The 26476-nt window shown below is 39.7% G+C and overlaps 1 protein-coding gene across 1 annotated transcript in view; it reads left to right on the top strand.

Moving 5' to 3' along the window:
• The first annotated feature begins 5087 nt into the window (after positions 1-5087).
• GUCY1A2 (guanylate cyclase 1 soluble subunit alpha 2) overlaps positions 5088-26476 on the top strand; it is a 144948-nt gene continuing 123559 nt past the window's right edge. The window contains exons 1-4 of the mRNA XM_017729497.1: positions 5088-5240; positions 10545-10606; positions 11092-11213; positions 23219-23937. Coding sequence (XP_017584986.1) covers positions 5088-5240; positions 10545-10606; positions 11092-11213; positions 23219-23937 — 1056 coding nt within the window. The remainder of the gene's footprint in view (positions 5241-10544; positions 10607-11091; positions 11214-23218; positions 23938-26476) is intronic.

The following is a 26476-nucleotide window of genomic DNA, read 5'->3' as shown; positions in this document are numbered from 1 at the left end:
ATTCACTTAGTAGCTCAAGCTGGATGAGCTTTACATGAGTAACATCCTTCTCAAGAATGTGGGTGTGAAGCATGAAAATGGTGAAGAAAGGCACATTCTATGAGAAACTTCTAATTCCTAATTTCAGCAGGCAAACAGAATTTTTTTTTTTGAAAGTATAATAAACCCAGACTTTTGCCGAGTATCTTTCAACTTAACAGAGACAAAAGTCATTTATACAGAAGGTCACACAAGCAGTCTGTAGTCAATCAATCTGTTATTTCATAGCCTGAAATAGAGCTGTGATGTCTTAAACAGGAACATTCTGGAAAATGTCATCAATATGAGCATCACAGTGGATTTTGGTTGTTTGTCTTGTTCAGTAGTTTAACATCTGATGCAAAGAAAATTCAGCCTCAGCAAATAAAATATTAAAAAAATTATCTGTACCCGAGGGCCTTCAGCATTATATTGACCTTGATGAAATTTTATTGACTGTGAATTTGAGTATTTGACATCTAATGCTTAGACCAATCATAGTAGTACTGGCTTTCTTAATGTTTGTGCAGTTCCCAGCAGAATCTTAACTTCCCTGCAGTGCTTGGAGAAAAAGTGTTTTGGAAACATTCATACGTTGCAGACATGTTTGCTGCTTGGAAGCAGCGAGCATATCCCTGCTGGGGAATAGGCTTGCCCACGGGCAGATCTGACCCACTGGCTGACAGAGCAGAGCGTGGCAGCACCAGTGGTAATCCCACAAAATTGATCTAAATTGCCTTGCATTTCTCTGCCTCTCCCCTGGCCAAAGTGTGCAGGTGCAAATAGAGGAAGACGTAAGGGAGACGAGAATGTCATGATCATTAATATATGCCCTTCGGAAGCAGTGAGCCCTCACGGCTACATCAAAATGAGCATCCATGTCCTTCATTTGAAACTGTTTGAGCAGAGCCAGTTACCACCTCACAGCAGTTGGCTGTACTCTGATAAAATGCATAATGTTAATACAGAGGAAAGCCTCTTTCTTTCTATCTCTTGTGCTAATGTTAAAGGCTGCTATGAAGTGCTTTGAGTAAAAGAAATTGTTTTGTCTTGTATCCATATTCTCTCTACATGTGTCTGTTTGCCAACTCTCAAACTAAGTTTCAAAATTAAGACGAAAAACATCTGTGGTTTCTCCATAGGTTTTGAAGGGATGAATACCTATGCAGGGTTGCATATGAAATTAGGTCCAGTTACACTGGGGAGATTGGTTCTTCTTCTATCTCAGCAGAAAAAATTCCCTGAAAAGGACTGACATATAAAGCTTTTCATTTCCTATCAGTCAGCTGGAGTAGCACTGATGATTTTATGTAGTAGATACCAGTTGCATTAAAAGATGAACAGGTAGCATCAGCAATAGATCATCTATTATATTCTTACCTACTGAACACGTTCTCTCTGCAGCACAGAACAGATCTTCTGTTTGTTCCAGACCAGGCTGAAATTCAGAGATTAACAAAGTGATCCCAGCTGGTGTTATAAGGGATAGCACCCTGAGATATTTATCCTTCACTGTCAAGGAGTTAGACTAGATGATCTAATAGGCAATTTCCATCCATAATGTCTGTGATTCTTCTAGCTGAAAAGCAGCTGGGGATGCAGAACTTATAATTTCTGATTATTATTTAGCTCTGCTTTATTTCTTCACAGTGTTTGCATTGTTGCCACAAAATAGTATTGGGTAAAATTCTTAATCTCAATGTTATTTATTAAGTTAAGGCACAAGTATTTCTCTGTGAAGAGGACCCCAGTTTGTATGAACTGAGGAGCAGAATGGTCTCAGGTTTATCTGCAAGTGGCACTGAGCTGAGGTGCTGCACCCTTGCATGGTCCCATCTGGATCATCATGAGCTGTTGCAGGCTGCTTGTTTTGCCTCCAGCTGTCAATCGTCCTGCCCTGGGTCCCCAAACAGTCCACTCCTGGGGATTATGCATCTTCCTTTCTTGAAACCAAATCTGCTGCTAGTCGTGGAGGTCTGCAAGCAGGGCGTGCTTTCATCTAAAGTACAAACATCTGGAATTGGGAAGTTGGTCTTCATAAAGAAAATATATTTTTATCTCATATAGAAGCAGTTAATAAATGAGTGCACCTTAAAATGTCCAGAAGCTAGAGAGCAAAACTATGTTTTTTCCTGATTGTATTATCAAAAGCACTATTAAACCCCTAAAGATTATTTATTTTTTAAAGTTTCAGATGATTGCTTATGTTGTAACTCTGCTTCTGCATTTCTGATTTCTGTCTGTTCCCTTTCATTCTATTCTTCAGCTACTGGGAATGGGACAGGGAGGGATGCTGGCTGTGCAGGACCTGCTAGGGAATCTTCCTCCTTTCTGCATCATCAGAACATTGCTGGTTGCCAAAGGAGCCTTCTTTTTCAGTTCTGCTTTTCCCTAGCTGCAGCAATTTCAATGCTTATCTCTCCACTCCTGGCACTTCGGAATGTTGATAAATGTTTGTCTTCAGCTGGAGCCTTGATTCTTTGTTTACAACCTCTTTAATTCAATATTTTGGTGACCAGAAGGACAGGGAGAGAACAGTTTTTCTCTCCTTACATGATCATGGGGTATTAAATATTAAATATTAAAAATACCCAGACTGAAAATGACTGTTTTGCCATTTATCTTCTTTCAGATGGGCCAGATGCACACCTGCTTGTGTATGCTTAGAGATCTGCAATCACCTAAGCACAAAGACTTGACTAAAATTGCTTTTGAAATATGAAAAAAGAAATGTTTTTCATTAATGAATGATCACCAGCAGTGAAGCTGGCAATTAAAGCCTTACACATCTGCTGAGTTTGTGATTGAACACTTGAAATTTGAAGCATTTAAAACTTTCAGCATCACAGTGCTGATTTGGCTGAGGTCCGCAGCCTCTCCCGCGTTCAGCAGTGCGGATTCCTTTAGGAAGGGCTTTGCAACTCCCCAGGACACAGCAGTGTGGAGGAGTTCCCTGACCTGACGGACATACTTGAAGAAATTCTGATAGAAGCAAAGTGGTTTCTAGCTGATCCTGTTATGCTCTTCAGTGCTTCAACTTCTACGTTTAAAATTTTAAGCACTCAAGTTTTTAACAGCATGACTGCTGGAACCCTTCGGAAGCTCAGCTAGGAGCCACTTAGCTTTTCCAAGGAAAAATCTTTGAAACTTTGTTAGGGTTAAGAAGGAACTGTCTGTGTACCTGGCTGCTCTCTTGGCAGTGTTCTATACAGCCCCTTTCTTTCCTAATTCTGTCTAGGTATCTTAGGATGCAGAAGGAATGGGATGGAGAATTTGAAACTGCATTTATGTAAATTTAGACTGAGTCATCTGGTATACTGTGTGCAGTTCTGTCACCTCAGTGTGGGGTTTGTCTGTCCTTACTTAAACACTCTAAGATGTCGAAGTCTAAAGCAATCACTCAATGTCTCTTCTAGACAAAAGAAAGAAATGGGTATTTATAAAGACTGAGTCCTCAGGCATGTATTAGATGCCAACCAGAGGATGAAATGAATCACTGTGGGTGCCTGCAGTTGGGCAGATGAGCCCTACCGTTTATTTCCACAGGTGTTGCAATCAAATGAAAGACATTTCAGAGGCAACAGAAAATGACTAGGGAATAGGCTAAAATCTCTGTCCTCCGAGAAGTTTGGAAAGTTTATGTTTGATTGCCTTAGGAAAGACTTGTAAGAAGGGATGCAGTTAAAGTGGAAATTCTTTCCCCTTTGCCTTGAAAACCAAGGCAATGAAGCTGCAAGACGAGAAAACTGAACTCAGAAAAAGAAAAAACCCCGCAGTTTAAACTAGAAACCTTTTTCAAAAGAAGTTGTCTGAGTTTAAAAACCAGGAATATTTCAAGTTCATTTAGACAAATGTCTTCATAAAGATTTTCTCCATTTAATCATCAAAATAATTTTGAGGAACTCCTCTGTCTTCAGGACTTGAACTGGTTTTGCACTATTGGAGAGCAGGATGAGATCTAGCAGGAAGGGCACATTTCTCTAGGAGTGCATCTTGTGAACAGTGGTGGCTGGCAGAGTGACAGTGGCTGTCGTGGCAGGGCTGCCACTGCTGAGATTGCTGCCTGGTGGTGCCAAAAGCTGGGTGCTGTGGTCAGAGAGCAGTGAGGTGCCAGGGGGAAGCGCGGTACTAGATAGTGAGCAGGCTGTACACATTAGGGAGGATGAACAGATCTTTCCAGAGGCCCTGCAGAGCCAAGAACCTGAGCTCCATGTTGAAAGGAAGGGGAGAAAAATGGAGATAAGCTTTGAGAGTCAAGAGTGGGAACTCTGGAGAGGGCTGGAGGTTTGTCACTTCTGACAGCATAACTAAGACCCCTGTTCCACCTGTGATTCAGCAGGTACAGAGAAGGTAAAATGCCCTGTGAAGAGGTGGGAGACATGATCCCCCTTGGGATGGGGCAGCAGAGCCAGCAGAGCCTCAACACTTAGAAGCTTCCAGAAGAGGAGGGTGGTAGGTATCAGAAGCTCTCTCCTGAGGAGACAGAAGCTCTCATGTGCCGGGCTGCCATGCTGTTGCAGAAGGTTTGCTGCTTGCCAAGTGCTCTCACATTAAGTATTGCAAAGAGGCTGCCGAAGCTTGTTTGTCTCTTGGACTATGACCACTGCTGCTCATCCATGTGGGCACCAGTGATGCAGCCAGGGAAGACTCTGAGTGTGTCAGGAGTGACTACACATCTTTGAGTGCAAGGGTGAAGTGTGCGGGTGCCTTGGGGTCTCCTCAATCCTGCTGGTGAAGGGGGAAGGCACATCCAGTTGGAGCAGGCACATTTAGTAGGCAGTCTGTAGCTGTGTTGGTGGTGTTGCTGGCAGGTCTGTGATTTCCATGGACATGGGATATGCTCTGAGGAGCAAGGACTGCTGAGCAAGAATCTGACAAAGTGAGCTGAGGTCTTCTCTAATTGGCTGCGCAACCTTGTGGAGGGGGCTTTAAATGATGCTTATTGGGGAAGGGGGTTCATTCTCTGAAGAAAGGGTGAGCAGAAAGATGGAAGAAGCTCTTGGGCTCACCTCATGAAAGCAGCATGTTTGGGAGCCCATCTCAAGTGCCAGTGCCCAAATGCAGGCAGCATGGGGAGCAAACAGGTGGCATTAGACATCCCCATGTTGCTACTGAGCTTGGACCTCCCGTGGGATTGCGCACATCCTTGTGTGGAATGGCTCTCAGGACAAGAGTGCTGCAGGAGATGGACACAGGCTCTTCAGGAAGGCCAGGCTGAGAAGGTGAGAAACAGGAGCAGTACTCTATGCAAAGAGATGGCAGCTATGTGTGGGCAGTTCCCTTTGGGCAAAGCAAGGAGGCCCAGAGCATGAGAGTCAGGAGCAGAGGGCAGCTGAGCAGAGGGGGTGTGGTGGTACCTCTGCTGCACGCTGTCTGGTCAAGAAGTGAAAGCAGAGGAAGCCTTTAGACAGCTAGATGAAGCCTCAAAATAGCAAGCCTTGTTATATATAAGGGACTTTGGCCAACTCAAAATCCACTAGAAGGGCAGTAGGTCTGAGCACAAGCAATGCAGGAGATTTTTGGAGTGTGCTGAAGACAGTGTCTTAACACAGGTGATCAGTGAGCTGACAGGGTGGGGATACTCTGCTGGAGCTATTGCTTACAAAAGAGGAGCAACTGGTTGAAGATCTGAAGGTTGAAGCATCTCTGGCTACAGTGATTCTGAGATGCTGGAGTTCCAAACACTCAGAGAAGTGGGAAAGACAAATAAGTGGAATGAATCACTACCTCATACTTCAGGAGAGCAGATTTTGGCTTCTTCATAGCTCCTTTTGTCAGGCTCCAATGGGAAACTAATCTATAGGGTAAATGGGCTCAAGAAGCTTGTTGAGCTTTATGGACTCCTTGACACCCTCCTCAAAGCACCAGAATCGTTAATTTGTTCAAATGCAGAAAAAGATGTCAACAGAAATTGGAAGCAGGCATGGGAGACAATTGAGGCATGCAGGGATGGAGATAGGAAAGACTTCAAGTCATTGCAACCAGGGGAGGTACTCGATGACTAGAAAAAAGGCCAGTGTCACACCCAGCACCAAGAAGGACAAGAAGAGTCCGGGGAACTACAGACCAATCAGCCTCAATTCTTGGGGAGGTTATGGAGCAAGTCCTTTTGGAATCCTTTTAGCACAGAAAGGGATAATAAGGCAGTTATTGAGAACAGCCAGGCAAAATCTTACCTCTTTATTTCCTTCAACACTCCTTACACACATTTATGACCTTTACCAAGGATGAATTGTACCTGATCAGCCTGATTGACTTCTGTCATGAGATGACTGGCTCAGTGGATGAAGGAATGTTGTCTGCCTTGACTTTAGGAAAGTCTTTGACACGTTCTCCCATAGTGTCATTAGAACCAAACTGATGAGATACAGACTGCTTGAGTGGGTGATGGGGTGGGTGGGATATGGACTGGACCGTAGGGCTCAGATGTGGCCCTCAGAGTCACAGAGTCGAGCTAGCAACCAGTTACCTCTGCACGCCCTTCAGAGATTGATACTGGGACCAGCAGAAGACTTAACAGGATTGTCAGGGGATGGAGCGTGGGACATCTGAGGACAGGCTAGGGAAGCTGTGTCTGTCCAGATTTTCTGGAGAGACAGCTTTGGGGGTATCTTGTTGCAGTCTACAGCTAAACTGAGCAGGGTGGGTAGGGAAGATGGAGCCAGGCTTTCTACAGGGGTACACAGTGGGAGGAGGATGAGAGGCAACAAAGCTGAAAGATGGGAGTTTAAAACCAGAATTATGGAAAAAAATGATGTGTTATGAGGGTGTTTAGACACTGGCACAGGTTTCTCAGAGAGGTGGGATTGTCATCCTTGGAGACAGTCAAAACTTGTCTGAGGAATGACCTGAGCAACCAGTTTTAACTCAAATTTGAGCAGGACATTGGTCTAGAAGACCTCCAGAGGTTCCTTCAAACCTATATGACTCAATGATTCAGTTATATTTTACAAGTTATTCTGACACATAAGGGTTAGCCATGGCCTGATGTCTGAATTCAGAGTTATTTTAGGGAACTTGTCTATTCTCTGCCATACAAGAGGTCAGTCTGAGTATCTCCAGTGTTCCCCTATACCTTATATATCATCATGCCATGGGGAGCTCGGATGTGATCTGGTATGGCAATCATTGGATTAATTTACAGTTAGGAATAGCAATAATTTGTCTTTGATTTGTCTGTAGGCACATGAGCTGATAAGACTATTCCTCTTTGTGATGCATACAAATATTAATCATCATAATCAAAAGGAATTGTTGACATTTAATTGTTTAAGTAATACTCACTGGTTTACATTTACATTAAATCTTTTAATTTTAAGTAGCCATGAAGTTTTACAACCTCACCAGTAAATAAGTGGCACTGAGCACCTAAATGGCATTGCAGTGGAGGGAGGTATATGGTCAAAGGCTATCTTTTACCTCCTTGAGTGGTAGAACTGTGCTTCTGGGAGATGTCATGTGTGCCATGCTACTAGGAGGTTTAGCTATTTTACCTCCATCCAGTCTTGTTACTGGATACAGAAAAGAGGTGGAAATGTTTTCCTGGTCGTTCTCTGTCTCATGGGCAATGCATTGTCAGTAGCGGAAGAAGTAATACACCAGACTGCCCTTGTAGGCAGCTGCAAACAGGTGTCATATCTCTTCTCACTGTTTTGTTTAGACATGGCCCTGGTTACAGAATTACATCTGTGGCAAAATGACATTCACCAGTGATGAAATACAGCAAACTGAGAAGGTGAGCGTAGCAGCTTTTTAACGATGCACAGCAACATGCCATAATAATTCTTGTCAGAGATGGAGAAAGACTTTGTGACTCCTTGGATCTGTTTTTGTTCTGGCTCTGAGCACATTATATCGAGCTCTGTTTATGACTCGTGTTTTAATAGTAAATCCTGTTTTTGTCTGTACTTAATTTCTAAGATTTGACAGGAGTTGCTAGTGAAAAGGGGTGTGAGTTCATGGGGTTGTTTAGAATTGTCCGACAACAACTAGGCAACTGATTTAGCTTTTAGAAGAGAAAGATAACATGGGATTTTTTTTTTTCCATCCAGACTGCAGGAGAAGGGATGTTTACCAATGAAATAAGTTCAGGACTAGGAGATCACTTGTATTGTCAAATCTTGAGGTAACCAAAATGATTTTTCCCTGGTTAAGGAGTGCAGTATGTGTGCCAGGCGTGAGAAGGACAAAGACAATTAATGGACTATTGCTCAGGTGTTCTAAGCTGCAAAACTTGAGAATACAAAAAGCTGGTTTTCTTCCTCTCTGCTGTGGTACCAAGCATTGCTGCCTTCCATATGCTTGCTGTAAAAGTACTTTGGGACAACCAGAATGGAGATTTAATTTCACAATCAAACATTTCTATTATTCCCTATTCATGTCAGTGGAGTTGCCGGTGGAGTACTAATGTTCTCTCTGTAGGGGCTGAGGGAAATGCTGTATGGAGATGGGAAATGGCAGCTCTCACTTCTCTGCTTAAAGCTATTCTGTTTTGCTTTGTTGCTGCTGTGAGAAAATACATCTTTTCTATATGTGAAGAGTGGATTTTTCTGCCTGCTGAGCACAGGAAAGCTTCTGAATCTCTGTGAGAACATCCTATGAAATATGTTTGTAGTCCATTAGGCCTGAGGACTTCAACATCTGCCATACCATTGAGAAGGGGATGGTTTTTTGACATGTGATGATTTCACTCATATGGTGCTTCCATTGCGTTTTACAAGAGAACATGCAACTTTTAAATCCTTTTGGCACAGGTAACTTAGCTCCCACAGAGAATTAAAGCAATTATCTGATATACAGTTAACAAGAAAAACCTATTTCAGGGTTTGCATCTGTGTTGAGTTTATTTTTTTTTTTCATAGGACCATAGAATAGTTTGGGTTGGAAGGACCTTTAAAGGTCATCTAGTCCAGTCTCCCTGGAATGAGCAGGGGCATCTTCAGCTAAATCAGGTTGCCCAGAGCCCCATCCAACTTGACCTTGAATGTTTCCAGGAATGGGTCACCTACCACATTTCTGGACAACCTGTTCCAGTGTTTCACCACCCTTGTAATATAAAACTTCTTTTTTTTATCTAGTCTAATTCTATCCTCTTCTAGTTTTAAACCATTTCCCTTGTCCTACTGCAACAGGCCTTGCTAAAAAGTTTGTCCCCCTCTTTCCTCTAAGCCCTCTTATGCTCTTGTTAAGTGCATGCATTTTTTTAAAGTTAAAAGTGTAGACGCTTATAGTTTGGTATAAGAGAAGAAACTTTTTGCAGTTGTACAAACCTAGTGTAGCCTGGTATACACTTTCTTCTTCCTGCTGTCATCAGGCCAGATGCCTCCTTCTGCAAAGGAAGGCAAGAGTACTCATGAGCAAGAGTAGGTAGAAAGCTCAGCTCTTGAACTGCTGAATCTGTAGGTCAGTAAGCAAAATTTGAGACTTTCAAAAGTGATTGTGGTTTTAGAATGAAATTCCTCTAATTAAGGGGCATTTTGACTATTACTTTCTAAACCAATTAGATGTCTATTCCAAAAGGCAGGAAAAGACCTAATATCTCTAAAATTTCAATGTGTGTTGTTGTGAGTCTGATCATAATGTCCATGTGTGTTTTTGATACAGTAGGAAAGCTTATAAACCCCATTTGTGCATCGCTCTCTGACTTCTGGCACCAGATCAAAATAGACAGGTGAAGAACCTCAGATTTGATTCAAACCTAGTAATTTTGGAGGAATAATGTTTTGCCATAAGTGACTTGGAAAATTCAAGAGAAAATTACATGGATATCACATGTGCTTTATTTGCCCAAAGATCTCTCACGAATTCATTCAAAATAATAATAGCCTCAACAGCAGTAGTAGTATAGAAAATAAACATTTATATACATAAGTATTTTGTTGAACACTGTAGTAGTAGTAAGAATGCAAATAAAGGCAGTTATGCACATATGTAGTTTGGTGAACACCTATTAAAGTGAAATAGCATAGAAGTGCTTGAAGCATGTCATGATTTTCTTTTGATGAACTTGACTTTCCTGATAATTTGAAAGATGACTGAAGAGTCATAGTTTGTCAGGAAAGTAAACCAAAATAAATTGCATCTTTATAATGTTCTTTATTAGAAAATACTCTAGGGAGCATAGAGAGTTAAAAAACTCAATGCCTTTTCCTGGTCATACTTTCATCACAAAATAATAGCATTTTCTTGCAGACTATTTCAAATTAATTATTTTAAATTAGTGAGATAGTTGGTGAGTGATAGTTTTTGAGAGCTGTTTTTGAGAGTGAAGTGGCTCCTTTGTTATGTGCAACTAGCCTTATAAGCAGTATTAATTACGCCACATTGTAAAATTCTTCCTATTTAAATGGTGAAGTAAGATACAAGGAATGAATAATAATATTTTGTATCTGTTGTTGCGATGGGCATATGGCAGGTAGAAGATAAAGAGGAATAAAACTGGAGAAAAATAGTGTGTTAAAGATCTGTTAATTGAACTGTGCTACAGTTCCCTAATCTCACAATTTTTTAAAATTATTCTTCCGTAGCCTCAGACCATTCGGCAAACTCTTCAAAAGACACTGCAGCATTTTGAGCATCAGGTTATTGGGTAAGTGTTAATGTGAGGTAGTGAAAGGTGCATGGTAATGTTTTGCTCTGTGCCTCCCAATTCACAGCTCTGCATGATAAGCTTTTTAATTTAATCCTAAATTTTTTCTCTCAAATTCTTAAAGATGCTTTGGAATAACCATACATAATCTGGATGTAAATGGTAAACTGCTGTTCAGTCCTGCTTCTGTACAATCCCATCAGATGATGACTGCTTAATTAACTGTAATGTTTCTTATAAAAAGAGAATAGAAAATCTTTTTCAGTCATAGAATATTAGGCTGGAAAGGGACCTCAAAGCTCATCTAGTCCAACCTTTCTTGACAGAAGCATGGTCTAGACAAGATGGCTCAGCACTCTGTCCAGCTGAATCCTGAAACTGCCCATCATTGAAAGGTCTTAATCCTTTGCCACCACTTCTGAAAGACATTTGTTGACTTTGCGTTTGTATAAGGAGTTGTTATAACTTTATTTTTTTTTCTGTAGTTACAGAGATGCAGAGAAGAATTTTCACAATATATCAAACAGATGCTCCTATACAGACTGCTCTGGCAATGAAGAAACTGAAGATGTCTCAGGAATTCTCCAGTGTACGGCTAATGTACTTGGTAGGTATTTTTTCAAGGGAATTTGTTTCCTTTAGTTGGAAGGAAAGTTTACTGACCATCCTAATGCCAATAATGAAGCAAGAAATTTTTGCTCCAACTGTGGAAATTTAGGATGTAGGCAGCAACATAACAGTGCACTGTTACTACATTTGTTTTCTTTTCTACATACATTTTGAGTCTTTAAGACAATTCAGACTGATTGTCAGTGAAGACAGTGAATGTGTGTTGTGCAATACCCAGTGATTAGGGAAGTTTCAAAGGCTTTTGGCAAGTGGACTTGCTTTGGAATTATCTCTGGTGTTTTTATAGGGGTTCTGCAAAACAACAGACACTTTTATCATTTGTGTGGACAGAGGGCCTGAGAAGCAACAGCAGGGTGTACCTGAGACATGAAATATTCTGGAAACTTAGATTTTCTTTGGCAAGAAGCACAACACTGAAATCTGACTGTGTATGATAACTGAAGATAAGATTTAGCTTTCCATGTCAGGGGAATATGGTGAGGTGATACTCTGCTCACATTCTGGTCTTTACCATTGTATCCTGCTGACTTCAAATACTTTTGGAGGATATACATTGTGTATCAGTCTCTTCTACTGCAAACTGTTAAACAGACTTGGTGTGCTCTGTGAAACAGCAAACATGTTGTAGTTGAGAGATGACTGTGTTTCACTGACTTTCAAAATGCTTTTTTTTTTTGCTATCTGGTGCCTTATTCTGTAAAATACTAGATGCTGTCAGGGATGTTCTGCATGCCTTTGACTGCTGCTAGAAGGAGTTGGCATTTTGTATTTTGCATGTGTGGTCATGGAGAGAATTTACAACAAATTAAATTTTAAACATGTCCAGTGTTAGTTAGCTTTTTTCTTTATTTTAAAATATTTGCATGTTATCTCTCTAAAACAAATGCTATGAGTGATATGGCAGGACTCATGCAAAGCAGAGACTTTTCATGTTACCAGGTACATCTTAATATCATAAAAAGCCAGACTAGACATTCAGTACTTGTTTCACCATGACACAAAGTATGTGTTCTAAGAAACAGTTATGAATAATTTTTCACCTTCATAGTGCTTTTAAAGCAATATGTTAGTACTAGTACCTCAGCATGGCTGAGTAATGTGCAACCTTTTTCTTCAGTGGTATCCTCACAGTGCGTGTTTATTAGGGGCAGACTGGACTTCGGGGACCAAAGTGTAGGGATAACATCTAAGCATTACTATCTTGGGGAACTATTAAAGTGGGCTTTGTTGAAAATTAGTTTGCAGAGACTTTTTCTTGGACAAGTTCACCTCTTAAAGAATGAGTTCTTAGCAAAAAAAAAACCCCATTCAGTATGAGCAAAACACTGAGATAATTTAAAAGCAATGCTTCTCCCTATCTGGGAGAAGAACGTAAGGGAATGAGCAGTTAACCCAGCTTCTTTATTTTAATTGTAGCTCCTATCACAACAGGTAAATAATTAATGGAGGCTGTGTAATTAATTCTCACATACGCAGTTATTTTTTGGGCTGAATAAGAACTGGTAAGAGCCGCCTCTATGAAAGAGGGATGTAACCACTGAGGTATGTACCTAGAACAACTGGCATTGCTGAGGCAGGAGGAAAGCATGGATCTGACTGTGATGAAGGCTAGAGAAACTGTTGGACCAAATCTGGCTCTTAGTTTGTTTATATGAGTAGTAAGAGGCACTTTCTGTCGAGGGCTGGAAGAAAATATTTCCCTAAAGATGCTTGGAAGCAGCTTCCTGCTCTCTGACCTTAGAAACTGCCAACATGATTCACCTCTCCCAATCCTCTAACCACCTCTAAAATAGTCATTTGGCATTCCTTATTCATCAGAAGAGTGTAAATGCTGAGATCATTGGTAAGCTTGGAAGACTGTGAGCAGATGCTTCACACTGTGGTCCTGGTGCTTACACTGCTCGCAGGAAAGTGCTGACTGCAAGCTGTTCACGGAGCTCGATGCATGTGATTTATCATGTATGAATACTGCTAACTTTCCTCTTGTCAAGTCAGCACTAAAGTGTGTTACCATCTTCCTGCAGTAGGGACTGATTCTCCTTGTCCCCTTGCTGAGTTGCTCCCGCTACAAGTCTAGACATCAATAGAAGTCTCCCTGCTTTAAACCACTGTAATTAAAGGAACCCATGTCCATCATGTTCACATGCTGTAAACTGTGTCTGATACCAGATGAATTACACAGTTTTCCTTTGCAATGACAGCTTCTGAGGCTGGAATATTTAATTTAACTTTCTATCCCTTCAAAAATAGTCCAGACAGCTTCATGATGGACTCTGCTTTCATTAATTGGTGCATGCATACTTTTATAGTGTCCTTCATAAGCGTATAGAAACAGAGAATCCTTTAGGTTGAAAAAGACCTTTAAGATCATCAAGTCCAATTGTTAATGCAGCACTGCAGAGTCCACCACTAAACTGTGTTCAGAGGAGATTGACAGTGTAGGTTTGAACTTTAGAAATAATGATAAGAAAAAGATTTCCATGATGAAGTATGTTCTGTGGATTACTACCACATTTCTTTCTTAGGAGACTATAAACTTATACTGAGGTATGTTAGAGAGAAAAGTTGTATCTGAAGAGATTTCCTATTTGACCTTGGGCAAGTTTTTATTCTTTCTGTGCCTCAATTGCCTATCTGTATAATGGAGATAACAGGATTTTTTAAATCCTTTAAACCATATGTCAATGCTATTCAGATTTCAACCTTCTTGAAGTGAAGACAATTTCATCCCCCTTGTACATCCTGCATTTTGAGCAAAGTGACTGCTTTTGTCCTCATGATTTAAAGTAATTTGATTTAAAGTAAGATTAGAGTGTGCATTTTTACTTAAGTGCTGCCAGAATAAAGCAGAAGACCTTCATGTAGCTGCAAATTAAAACTTTGGCAACAGGAAATTAGGGATGAAAACTTTTTTTGTTGTTCTGTAACTACTATTGTAAGGAATTTATTCCGGGACATAAAGCCTTCATGACCTATCTCCTGTTTCTTTTTTTGGCAGATATTCAAAGAAGGTCTGTGCTACTGAACTTTACAAAGTAGCAGAGAAATGCCCGATTTTCCCTTTTGAACCCCACTCAGTACTTCTGATCTATCACGTAATATTTCTCACATCCCAAATGCAGGAGTCAGATAAAAACTGTACAACCTTCACCTCACCTCCTCCAAACACTCTTTTCAGACACTGCAAACAATTAATATAGCCTTTATGAACATGAGCTATTTATTACTCTTCAGTCCTTCACAGGGAAAAAAAGAGAAAGGGAGTTTCACTAAGGCAGTTACCAGTCTTTTAAATGGCATTGGTATTTCCTTTGGAGCCTCTTTGCATCTTGCTGAGGAACTCTGTAATCTGTTCTCACTTTGATAGTAAAACTAATGAAAAGTAACCTAAATTCACATAAAAAGAGCTGTTGTGCAAAATCTGCAAAGCAGCAGTAGCTGTTCATACCCAGTCTCTAATGACATGGAAGAAGTGTTGTCTTTGAAAGCTCATTTGTGTGTTTTAGACTTCAGTATCTAAATTGCAGGTACTGCAGCACCATGTTAGATACACTGTATAAATAACACTTGGTCACACAGTCGGGAGTTACAAATGCACTGGTATCAGATCGGTGTTTCAGCAGAAAGGCCTGGAGAAGTAATTTTACCCATCTGACTTTCCACTGCTTAAGGTACAGAAAAACATTCTCCCCCATTTTTTAAAATTCAAGCAAATAATTTATCCAACAGGGTTCTTTTTCATCTCTTACAAAAATTTGGCTCCTAAAATTTTACTACAGTTACCTCATTTTCCTTAAAAAATGCATGGCACATGTCAGTGGCTGTTAAGTCAGCTCTGCATGTGGACTCTGGTGTATTGCAAGAATTTTTTCTATTAGGCATTTGTAACTTATGGGATAATAATGGCCTTTCTTTTGATTCTGCTTCAGAGAGTGGTGTGAGGACTTTGCTTGTCTGTCTATCTTTCTGGGAATCTTCTGTTTGGAGTGTGATACCACGCAGTTGCAATTCCCTAGGGATTCCCTAATCCCCTGCTGATAAGTTGTATGGAATCCTGGCCCAGAGCCCTGTCCTGTCAGGGAGATAAATCATGTTTCTACATTCGGCCTCCCCAAGACACCGAGGAGGAGGTGGAATTCATTGTTAGTGTAAGGTTTTAGAGAGTTCTTGCTCTGGGTGACATTTGCTTGTCACTACCAAAGAGAACATGTGCTGCAGGCTGCTTTATATAGGGCAACTCAATTCGTGCCTAAATATATCTTGCAGGGCTGATCCTTCATTTAGTACAAAGGGCATAATTCCATAAAAGTAATTTGTTCTCTGTACATTTGTCAAAGTTAAAGATCTGTGTTTCCTTTATGAAACTAAGAAAATCTCAGCTCTTACATGAGGCAGTGGCATAAAACTGTGTCAGGGCAGGTTTAGGCTGGATGTTAGGAAAAGGTTCTTCACCCAGAGGGTGGCTGAGAGCTTCACTGACGTGAAGGCTGTTCAGTTGTTATTGCTCCACTGCTGAGCACTTGGGAAGTGGTCATGGCACCAAACCTGACAGAATTCAAGAAGTGCTTGGACAATGTTCTCAGGTACATGGTGTGATTCTTGGGGCTGTCCTGTGTAGGAGTTGGATTTTGATGATCCTTCTAGGTCCCTTCCAACTCAGAATAATTGATGGTTCTATGATACTCTGTTGTTAAAGAGGAATAAATTTGGGATCATTCTGGTAACTATTAAATAACTGCTGAGAAATAATATATTTGAAGAGGCAGGAAATAATTGAAATGGAGTTGCCAGGACAGATCTTAGCCTACCATGAGATTAGACCAGGTGTAGTATTTGGAAAAGGTAAACAAAGGTTTGGCACACTGACTGCTTGAGAGGTGTCTGAGAAGTGTAAATGCTTCTATATTGAAAGTATATAAATTTCTATCACTTCCCTTTGCACTAAGAACTGCAGATAGTCATTAGGATGCAACTAATTTGGGATCCACGGCCTGATTTATAATTAAAGTTGTTGGTTTACAAACGGCGTAAAAGGAAATGTTACACGGCCCAGAGGACTGGCAATACTAATGGATTCTAATAATACTTTATCCTGGGGGGTCCAAGCTATACACACAGGGCTCCTGTTATTGAGCAGATGTTACAGTGCACTGGCAACACAAAAGTAATCTAAACAAAAAGCACGTAATTCATGTGATTTCAAAACTGAGATGAGTACATCTCAATTAGAAAAGGACAAACATTTATGCCAAATGGCCTTAGACATCCCACTCTTCTCAAATCAGAGCTATTTATTGTTAGAAAGCAGATGAACTACCAGCAGATAATGAGCGGTTTGAAGTTATGATGTACAATAGCATCTTGTAGAAGTCTATTTATGAAGAACATATTCTGGCCATGATTCATTGACTAACTGTAGGTGTTTGTCTTTATCTGAGGTACTGTGAGGCATCTTGTGGCCTCTGTCAAACCTTCAAAAATGTGTAGGTCTCCCTTAGGTCCCACATCTTGGCAGATGCAGTAACGATCTGTTGGTTCTTTTGTAGATGTCTTGGATGCCTTATGGAGACTCAAGGAGTATTAGATTTCTATATTTAGTCAGATGAGTTGAGCCCTTTATATATGTGAGGAGTTATGAGAGATGATTTTGCATTTCATGGGAAGAGTTTTTAGATTTCATTGCAATTTATTTGTTCCAGGAAGTGAAGTTCTGCTCCCTGTGTTAATTCAAAGACATATATATTTATTTTAATGAAAAAAAAGCAAATGAAAAAAACCCTTATTACTGTTTAATCTCTAGAGTTTGCATGAAGCAAACCTGGTCGGTGTAATTTTTAGGAATTGCCAATCTAATGATTGCAGTTTTCATTTAATACGCCCTGTGCAAATATAAGAAGTGAGCTTTCCAAGTTGTGGTGGGGGACATAAAATCATGATAATCTTGCTTCACGTAGCTTGGCGTTGCTTGCAGAATTGGCTGCTACTGCGAGCACTGTATGAGGGCAAAAGCCCCTTCTGCTGCCTGTTCTTAATGTCTCATCTGAGCTTCCTGTGTCAATAGTTTTGAGCAGAATCTTTTGTATATATACTGAGAACAGGTGATCAGGTCCTCACCAAGAGGCAGTAATTACAAGGGTATTTCCATCATTGGTCAGAGGACAAGGAAAGAAAGCAGCTCATTCAAAGTGGATAAAATAATACAGATGAACATGTGTCAGGAATTCTTTTTGACAGTAGTTCTCATTTATATTCTGTGAAATCTTGAAAGATATGCGGGGCTTGTATGTCACTGTAGGAGAAGTGTTGTACAGATTTTACAGTTGTGTCACAACCAGATGTAAGGGCATAAAATGATGTTACTGTATTTATATAAAAACCACCAAAAAGGTAATATAAAAATGCTATATGGGTTCCCAGGATGATATAAATTCACAATCATAATGAAGTAAAATCAAAGTCATTTATACAGTAATTAGATACTGGCATTAAGCTCGCTTACAATCTAATGTACCTTCGGCATTAGTCTGTACACCAGACTGAAATCATTCTTTGGAATTCTGAACTGCCACCTGTCTTTCTGTCCAAAGGTCTGTTTAAGAGAAAGATGTTAGTGATGCCAAAAATTTGATAATCCAAAAGCATTTAAGAGATACTTGCTATAACTGAAGGTGGCAAATTCTACTTCTGTTCACAGTATGAGGTCTGGAATTGCATATTTAATTGTTCCAGCCCCTTAAGGTTTGATATTTACAGATTCTGAATGGTATCTCAGAAAAAAAAAAGATATTTTTCAATGCCAAATGAGTCAGATGCTGGCCACTCTGCAGCCATTGTCTTCATTATTTAGTTTTAGGAAAAACTGGATGGCTTGTAACTGCTTCTGCATGCTGTACCAGTTAATGGATTACTTTGATTTTTTTATCACATCGTTTATCTTCTGATTGTTTCTGAAGAGCCTATGATTTGTGATTTTCTTTATAGGAACAGATTCTTATCTAATTTCTCCACTTCATAATGTACAAAATACTTAAAAATATTGTACTAATTCCTTGACATTTGGTAGACTTTTTGCAGTTTACATTAACTGCTGAAAAGAAAGTGAAGACCTTTTGCTAGCATGTTATTACAGGATGAAGTCATCTATTTCTGCTCCAGTTCAGTGAAATACTTAATTTGTACTTTGAACCTGTGCTTAAAGACTTTGGTAATTTTGGATCTGCCTGACAAGTATAGGATCTCTTCTCTTACTGTCTTTGAGACATATTTTCAAAGAATAATAATTAGTCATAGATCCCAAAGTGCTTTTCAGTGGAGGCCTATAGCAATATTTTCATTCTGTCGTTGCTTTGCCTCTATTTCCAATGTGCGTGTTTAATTTCTCTCCAGTATGGACTAGAATAAAAGTGACATTATAAGGAAAAGCAACAAAAAGAAACTTCTGAGGAAGAAACATTAAGATGTGTGATTTGTCCTCCCAGCTTAGCTTAAGTAGTAGGAGCACAGTAGATCCCCCTCCAGGATGAAAGCAAATTGAGACCAGTGGATTTCTAGAGCTTCATTCAGTATATTAGTAGAAGGTTTGTAAATAGCAGAAGCTCAAAAGAACGAATTACTTCAGTTGGGGAGCAGCAGAGTGTGTTGGGATGGCTTCTGGTTTATTTTAAATCTCTACCATTTAGTGGAGTGTCTTGGTGAAACCAAGGAAGACCTTTTCCTCCATATCAATTGCAAGCCAGTGCTCATTAGGAAGCCATTTCGGGGTCATACATGAGGTGATAAGAGAGTGCAGTGGCCTCTGTATTTGGGAGTGCTGGGCCCTCATACAGATATCAAATATTTTTTTTTTTCTGGGAAGCTGAATGAGAATTTTGCTTAGAGGTCCACAGTGAAAAAGAAAGAATGGAAATGCCGGCTTTTCAGAATAGAATAGCAAATTGTCAGTTTTGATGAACAGAAGTTGACTCACATTTTCAATGCCATATTCAATTTGAATTATTCCACTGCAAAATCAAACAGAAAAACAATTGAGCATGAGATGAGTTTGAAAAGATTGGACTTTTTATGTAGATGCAAAACCTGAAGGTTATAAGAAGATTATTTTGATTTTGTTTGTCTTTTCTCAGCATAAAAGAAAAAACCAAAGGAAATACCATATACGTTGAAATTGGAAATCATACTGAATATAATATTTAAAGATAACAACTAGCCCGCAGAAGTCTCCAAATGTAATAAAGTATGCACTATAGAGACAGTGACTTCTGGGATTCATTTTTTTAGCAAGAAGGTTTTTCTACATGTAATAAAACTATCTCCCAATCTGGTAATGTCCTGAATTTATCTGGGATAGAGTTAATTTCTCCTCAGTAGCTGGTACATTGATGTGTTTTGGATTCAGTATGAGAATAATGTTGATAGCATACTGATGTTTTGGTCGTTGCTACGTAGTGTTTATCCTTAGCCAAGGACTTTTTTTGTGTCTTGTGCTCTGCCAATGAGGAGGGGCACAAGAAAGCTGGGAGGCAGCACAGCTGAGACTCAAACTGTCCAAAGGGACATTCCACACCATTAGAATGTCATGCCCAGTATGTGAACTGGAGGAGTGACCTGGATGGGGACAGGGTCTGACTTTGGTGGTGAGAAATTGAATTGTGCATCACTTGTCTTATGTGTGGGTTTTTATTTTTCTCTTTTTCATCATTATTACTACTTACTATTATTATTATTGTTATATTTTCTTTTTGTTTCAATTATTAAGCTGTTCTTATCTCAACCTACAAGTTTTACTTTTGATTCTCCTCCCCATTCCACTGGGCTGGGGGGTCGAGCAAGTGTCTGTATGGTGTTAGTTGCCAGCTGGGCTTAAACCACAACAGGTATGTATAGAAATAGGGGTAGGGAATCCACAGAAGATATGCAAAAGATTTGGATCATTTATATGGTAGCAAGTGAGAAGGTTATAATGAAGTATGTACAGAATTAGTGGTATGTGAGCATCTGTTATCATCTGTTTCAATAAGAGAGGCAGGAATAAGTCAGTAAAAATACCTTTCAAATATTCTGTGCAACTTTACACAAAGACATCACTGAAGCCAATAGCTTTGCAGAGAAGTCCAGAAAAAATTAGTTTGCATATGTTTGTATAATAGGAATTTTTAAAATAAATATTTTTAATTCAAAGATAAACATCATGCTTCATGCAAAAATTGATGTCTTATTGGATAAGGCTTAGGAAGAAACTTCCTTGCAAGGTACATTATACTTTTTGGGTTTTGAAGGTTGTTTGACTTACTTCAATTTTCTTAGTATATCATAGTGTCTGTTATTATAGAGAAAATTCAGACTAACACAGACCAGCAGTTTGGTTGAGTTGGGTCATACCCATTTTTCTATTAGAGCTAATCTAATTTTCTGCTGGTACTATGTGTAACTCAATTCAAAGCTCAAATGTTTTTAAAAGTAGTGGCACGTCCTCAAGCCAGGTCATTTACCTGTTTCATAGTATAATTCATGTTGCTTGGAGTCAGTATGTTGTGTCCAGACTGAATGGCCAGTTCTCCAGGGCGGACAACAAGACCAATCTAAGACAATCAGCAAAACCTGAGGCCGAATACTGAGACACAGTTCCCAGTAATGATAACGAGACGAGGCTCGCATTCGTAGCAGCAGAGTCCAGGAGTGATGAGTTCTGCAAACCTCATTCCCAGTCAGTGGCGCCAGCGCAGCCGAGTGCTCCGCTGTAATTGTATCATACACTTGAAAGGCACTTCACCTGCGCTGCCGCTTCGGGCAGCTTTGTGCCATGTATTTGGCCATTTGTATGAATAGCCCAGGGGGTTCTGATGCTGTCCTGTTCCCATGCTTTCAGAGCCTCTGCAATCTTACAGCTTTGGGTGCCCCTGCTAGACTGCTCACTTTTACACACAAACTTCTAAAGCTGCTCTCACTTCACTCTACAGAACGATGAGATTTGAAAGTATGAATATCTGTGTATACATATAAATATGATGATTTCTTAGCTACTTCCTATTAATATCCAGTTATGACATTTTTGGTATGGGTTAGAATTTAAATTTTTTTGGGTTATAGTGAGTATTTTTTGGTAAGATATTACAATACCATGTTATGCAGACGTAATGGTAATGAGTCAGGAATTGGCACACAGTCTTCTGAGTCAGGATATTAGGGGGCATTGTGTACCAGAGGTACTTTCTTTTGGCTTAGCTGCAGAGCTGACCATCTGTGGTCATAAAAGATCCTGGGAATATTTTTGTAATAACTTAGTTTAGTGACCAAATTTCTTTATGAGTAATGGCATCTGAATGAAGTTTCCCAAGTAATTGCTATTACTTCTTTTATAAAATATGCTTTGTCATGTTCTCATGTTGTCATATTTATATATGTAATTTACTGTATTTTAATTTGCTATTAATCACATAAAAGGTCCAAACAAAATTATCATTGCAGATTGCAAAGCTGGGGAACACTGAAATCCCTTGTGAATATTGACTGTGTTAACGAGGCCTGTGTTCAGACACTGCCTCGAGATTATTAAAGGTTGTTGTCTGCAAACAACATGACTTCTGCCCCTGTTATACCTCGGGTATAAAAGTCACTAAGCACTCTGTTCTTCCCAAATTAAAAGCCTAAAAGCAGTCTAAACAATGAGAAGTTCAGTGATCTGCTGGGATATTACCAATGTTATAAACCGTGCTGAATACACATTAAAATAAAGGGCCTGCTGTGCCCTCAGGAAAGAAATAACTGCCCTTCATTTCTGTTCAAATGCAAGATAAATTTTAAGGAGTTTGACTAGTTGACTGAAATGTAATTCTATATGATTTCAATGTAGTGAAGAAACTGTGTTGTTAATTCCTATATTAATTTCCTTTGAAAACTCTGGATATTTGTAATTCACAGACAACTGATTAATATTTCTTTTTATACTGTTACATCTTAAAACAATACAAACATCTGATTAATTTTGTAACTCTACTATGACATGGGGATTATATACTGATGAAACTTAATAGAGTGTATCTTCCTTGAAATAGGACAGAGGGAAATGCTTAATGACCATCTCAAAAATATTTTTTGTAGGTTATCCTTAAAATGGTAAATAACAAACTGGAACAGGATTTGATACACATTTCCATTACTGGTATTTTTTCATCCCTTCAGCAGTGCCAGCCTTATCACCTCTGTAAATTAAAACCTTTTGAATTTATGTGATAGAAACTTGAAGTGATGTTGTGAGATATCACAGACCATCTATTAGCTGTGTAGACTGCTCTTAAGAGGCAGGGTTTTTTTAAAGATGGGTGAGTGTAGGTAGAAGCTTAAAATGAAAAGGCTTTGCTCTCCCTTGCAGGCAACAAAAGGAGTAATTATTTCTTTGTATCTTGTGGCAGTGCCCAATGCCTATAACGAGAAAAGTATTTTGGTTAAAAAACCCCGCAAAACTCACAATCCCCCTTCCCCAGCTATTAAAAGTGTAATCTGACTGCAGGGCTTTACAGTGTGGATGGAAAGCCAGACAACTGACTTTGAGTCCCAGAATCTTATTCTTCAAGCTGGGGAGAGCTGGATCCTTCACAGAGGCGGTGAGCAGAGAGGCTGTAAGAGCAGGAGCCTCATTTGTAGCCAGGTCTGCAATGGAAGGGATGCAGCCATGCCTGGGTGCATTCCCACAGTGGCCTGGATGTGACATGCAAAAGTCAGGGAAATTGTAATGAATACTGGTGCCAGTGGGGAAAAGCAGACAGACCCACTATCACTGGCTGGGACAGCAAGCTGAAAGAATGAGGACTTAAAAAAATGGCTTCTAGGATTATTCCAAACCACCACAGAAACCTATGGATAGGTGTCTAGTGAAAAAGCTGCTCTCCCTGTTTTGGAAAAGTAGCAGGCAAATAAAGAAAAAAGGCAAAATGTGACACAGTAACAATACTATGTTGTTGATATCAGTGTCTCATTGTCCTATAGGTCTGAAGTTTGAGGAAATGCAAGAAAAGTTTGGGGAGGAATTCTTCAATATCTGCTTTGACGAGAATGAAAGAGTTCTTCGAGCTGTAGGTGGGACCCTTCAAGACTTCTTCAATGGCTTTGATGCTTTGCTGGAGCATATTAGAACTTCATTTGGAAGACAGGCCACCCTGGAATCTCCTTCTTTCCTATGCAAAGAACTCCCTGAAGGCAATCTCATGCTTCATTATTTTCACCCACATCAGATTGTGGGATTTGCAATGACAGGAATGATAAAAGCAGCAGCAAAGAAGATTTACCGCTTGGAAGTAGAAGTAGAACAGGTCACAAATGATAAGCTGTGTTCAGAGGGGACAAACCCAGGTAACTGCAGTTGTTTGACTTTCCTTATCAAAGAACATGAAAATGCAAATACCACAAAAGCACTTCCAGCAGGAACTTCCCAGTCCCCCTTAGACCTGAGGATTAGCATTAGCACTTTCTGCAGAGCTTTCCCCTTTCACCTGATGTTTGATCCAAACATGCTGGTTCTCCAGCTTGGAGAAGGTCTTAGGAAGCAGCTCAGATGTGACACTCATAAAACCCTGAAATTCCAAGACTGCTTTGACATAGTCTCTCCTAAAATCAGTGCCACGTTTGAACGAGTTCTCCTGAGGTTATCTACACCCTTTGTCATTCGGACCAAACTTGAGGATTCTGACTCTGAAAGTAAAGATAAGGTAAGAATATTAATTTGGAAGGGGATGTGCTTATATGTGTGTCATGGAGAGGATTTTTTGCTCAGAGAAAAGCAGCTCAGGTCCTGTGTACTCTGGAAAGCTCACTCATGCCTTGCAAACAGGGGTGAAGTGATATTCCCCAGCCAAGCGAATATTTTCCTAGATGATTTATAAGCTTTGCCTGTGAAGTTGTAGCAAATAATGGTATTTCCATTCAGAAAATTCTGCACCGTGGGATTGAACAGTACAACTTGAATAAAAGGGCGAGGAATTTTGCAAAATGCTCATATCTAATCCATAATTTCACTCCAGCTATATTATTTTAAGAATAGTTTTAAAGCCATTTACTAGGGACTAGCTTTAAGTATTTATTCTGAAGGATTCTCACTGCAGGTTTCACATTGCCACCTTACTATATCTTATTTCCCTATTTTGGAATGCTGCTTTCCTATAAGTTTCTTCTTACCTCTCTCCCTGCACTCAAGGAAACCAGAGGTGTAAGTGGTACTTATCCCAGTTTTATTGCATTCCAGTCATTCAAATAGGCACTTGTCCTCCTACACGGCCTCTTTCCTCAGTGTTTTAGGAGAGAGCTGCCTTAACCAGTGAGCCCTATGTTGAGTTCAGTGCATTCAGCTGAGTAAGCTGAGAACATGTCTTTAGTGTGGAGTTCTCCAGTGGCTGGATGGAATTTGTCTCAATGCCTATCCTTGAATTAAAGGAAAGCTTTTTGGTGTGAAGTAGGGTTCCAAGTTTTATGCACCAAAGTACTTGTACTTAATGCCAACATTAAAACTTGCTTAAAGCCTTGAAAGTCTGTGTGGGTGCCTTGGAAATACTGCTGCCCTGAGTGGAACTGGATGATCTTTAAGGTGCCTTCCAACCCAAACCATATTATGGTTCTGTGATTCTATGATGATTCAAAACATAGTTACTTCTTACAGCAGCAATAGTTCCAGCTCCTCTTTGGCACTATACTTTGGCAGCTATAAACATATGTCTGGTGCATTTTCCTCCGGAAACATGTTCCCCCAAGAGAAACAAACTAGTGCTTTTATTTTGTATTAGTTGATGTAACTCAACCTTTTAAAAACCAAAAGAGAGTTTATTTTTCAGTCTGTCCTCAGTGTTGCCCTAGCCTTTAATTACAAAAAGGAAACATGGTGTGAAAGGGATGGAGGTGTTGGATCTGAGCTACCTTATGACACACTTGTTTCTCCTTTGAAGGGGTCTGGTTTCATGATGCTTCATGTGGAACGTGCCTGTCCCTCTCAGAAACCTTCTGCTGTCCCAGGACAGAGTCATAGCCCTTTGACTGTCTTCTGCTCTTCACGTGTCTGCTGTAAATCACTCTGAAGAGGAAGAAGGTTTAGGTGGGGGAGGGAAGCTTTCAAAGCCTTTTTCCCTATTTAAATCAAGTTAAACACACAAAATATTCTCTTACCTGACAGGTTTCATATGCTTGTGGCTTGCTCTTAGGAGAAGTGGCAGGAATGGGGCTTGCTGGAGGCAGGATTTTAGATTAGTCAGTACTAACACCCAGAGAAGCAGGTAGAAGGGGATGGCAGTAAAGGAAATCCTTTGCCTGCCAGCAGTTAGGAGAAAAATTGTATCTTGAAAAGTAAGGTGTAAATGAGAGGCAAAAGGGTGATGGTGGGGTGCAGGGGAGCTGTTGTGCTGCAGGCACGGGAATTAATTGGAGAACATCAGTTTATCCGAAGAGGTATTTTCCTCCATCTCACCCATTTGATAAGCATTTTCAAAAATTTTTTGCTTGTGAATAGTTAAAAAAATCTCAGCATGTGATGCATTTTGCTAGATATTCCCTTTTTTTTTTTAAAAAAAGAAAGCTGCACAGATTCATAAGCTGTGGTTGACTTGCTTACATAGATTTTGAGAGGAGGGACATAGCAATACAGTTTATGTCATGCTCAGTCCTTTATGGATAAAAAAAGTAGACTGAGCCTTGGGAACTGCATGCTGTATTATTTTCCCATAGCTCATGTCACTCATTTAGCTCATTTTGGAATTCTTTTCAATTTGTCAAGGCTTGTTTGGAAGTTGAGTATTAGGCAGGTAGATCAGTGGCTGTAAGCATGACCTTGCTTAAAAGTCGCCAGGAACTGACTTAGACATTTCCCTATTTCTCTGCCACACACCTCTATTCAGTTCATACTGAAATAGCATCCCACTTAGAGCTATTTATCTTTTTTAAAAACAATAAATCTGACTCTGCTATAACCAATTCTTTTCAGGCTTGGTTACCTTAAATGGCAGCTGTAGGCATATGACCCGGACAACTCTGCTGCAGTGTTGAAGCTGTTCAGATGTCTTATTGCATAAAAAAAAAAAATTAAAAAAATTATTATTCAAAAATAAATTCAAAAAATAAATTCAAAAATAAATTTACAATGAACAGAAGATGTTCCAGCCTCTTTTCAAAAGACGTTTATTTTCATTTCAATACATAAATTATATATTTTTTCAGACTTGCAGTGAGAAAGACAGAATAAGAAAACAGTTTTCATTTAGTCCTGAC

The sequence above is a fragment of the Corvus brachyrhynchos genome, unplaced genomic scaffold (assembly GCF_000691975.1).
Source record: "Corvus brachyrhynchos isolate BGI_N302 unplaced genomic scaffold, ASM69197v1 scaffold253, whole genome shotgun sequence".
Taxonomy (NCBI): Eukaryota; Metazoa; Chordata; class Aves; order Passeriformes; family Corvidae; genus Corvus; species Corvus brachyrhynchos.
This window is presented reverse-complemented; position numbering and strand designations above follow the sequence as displayed.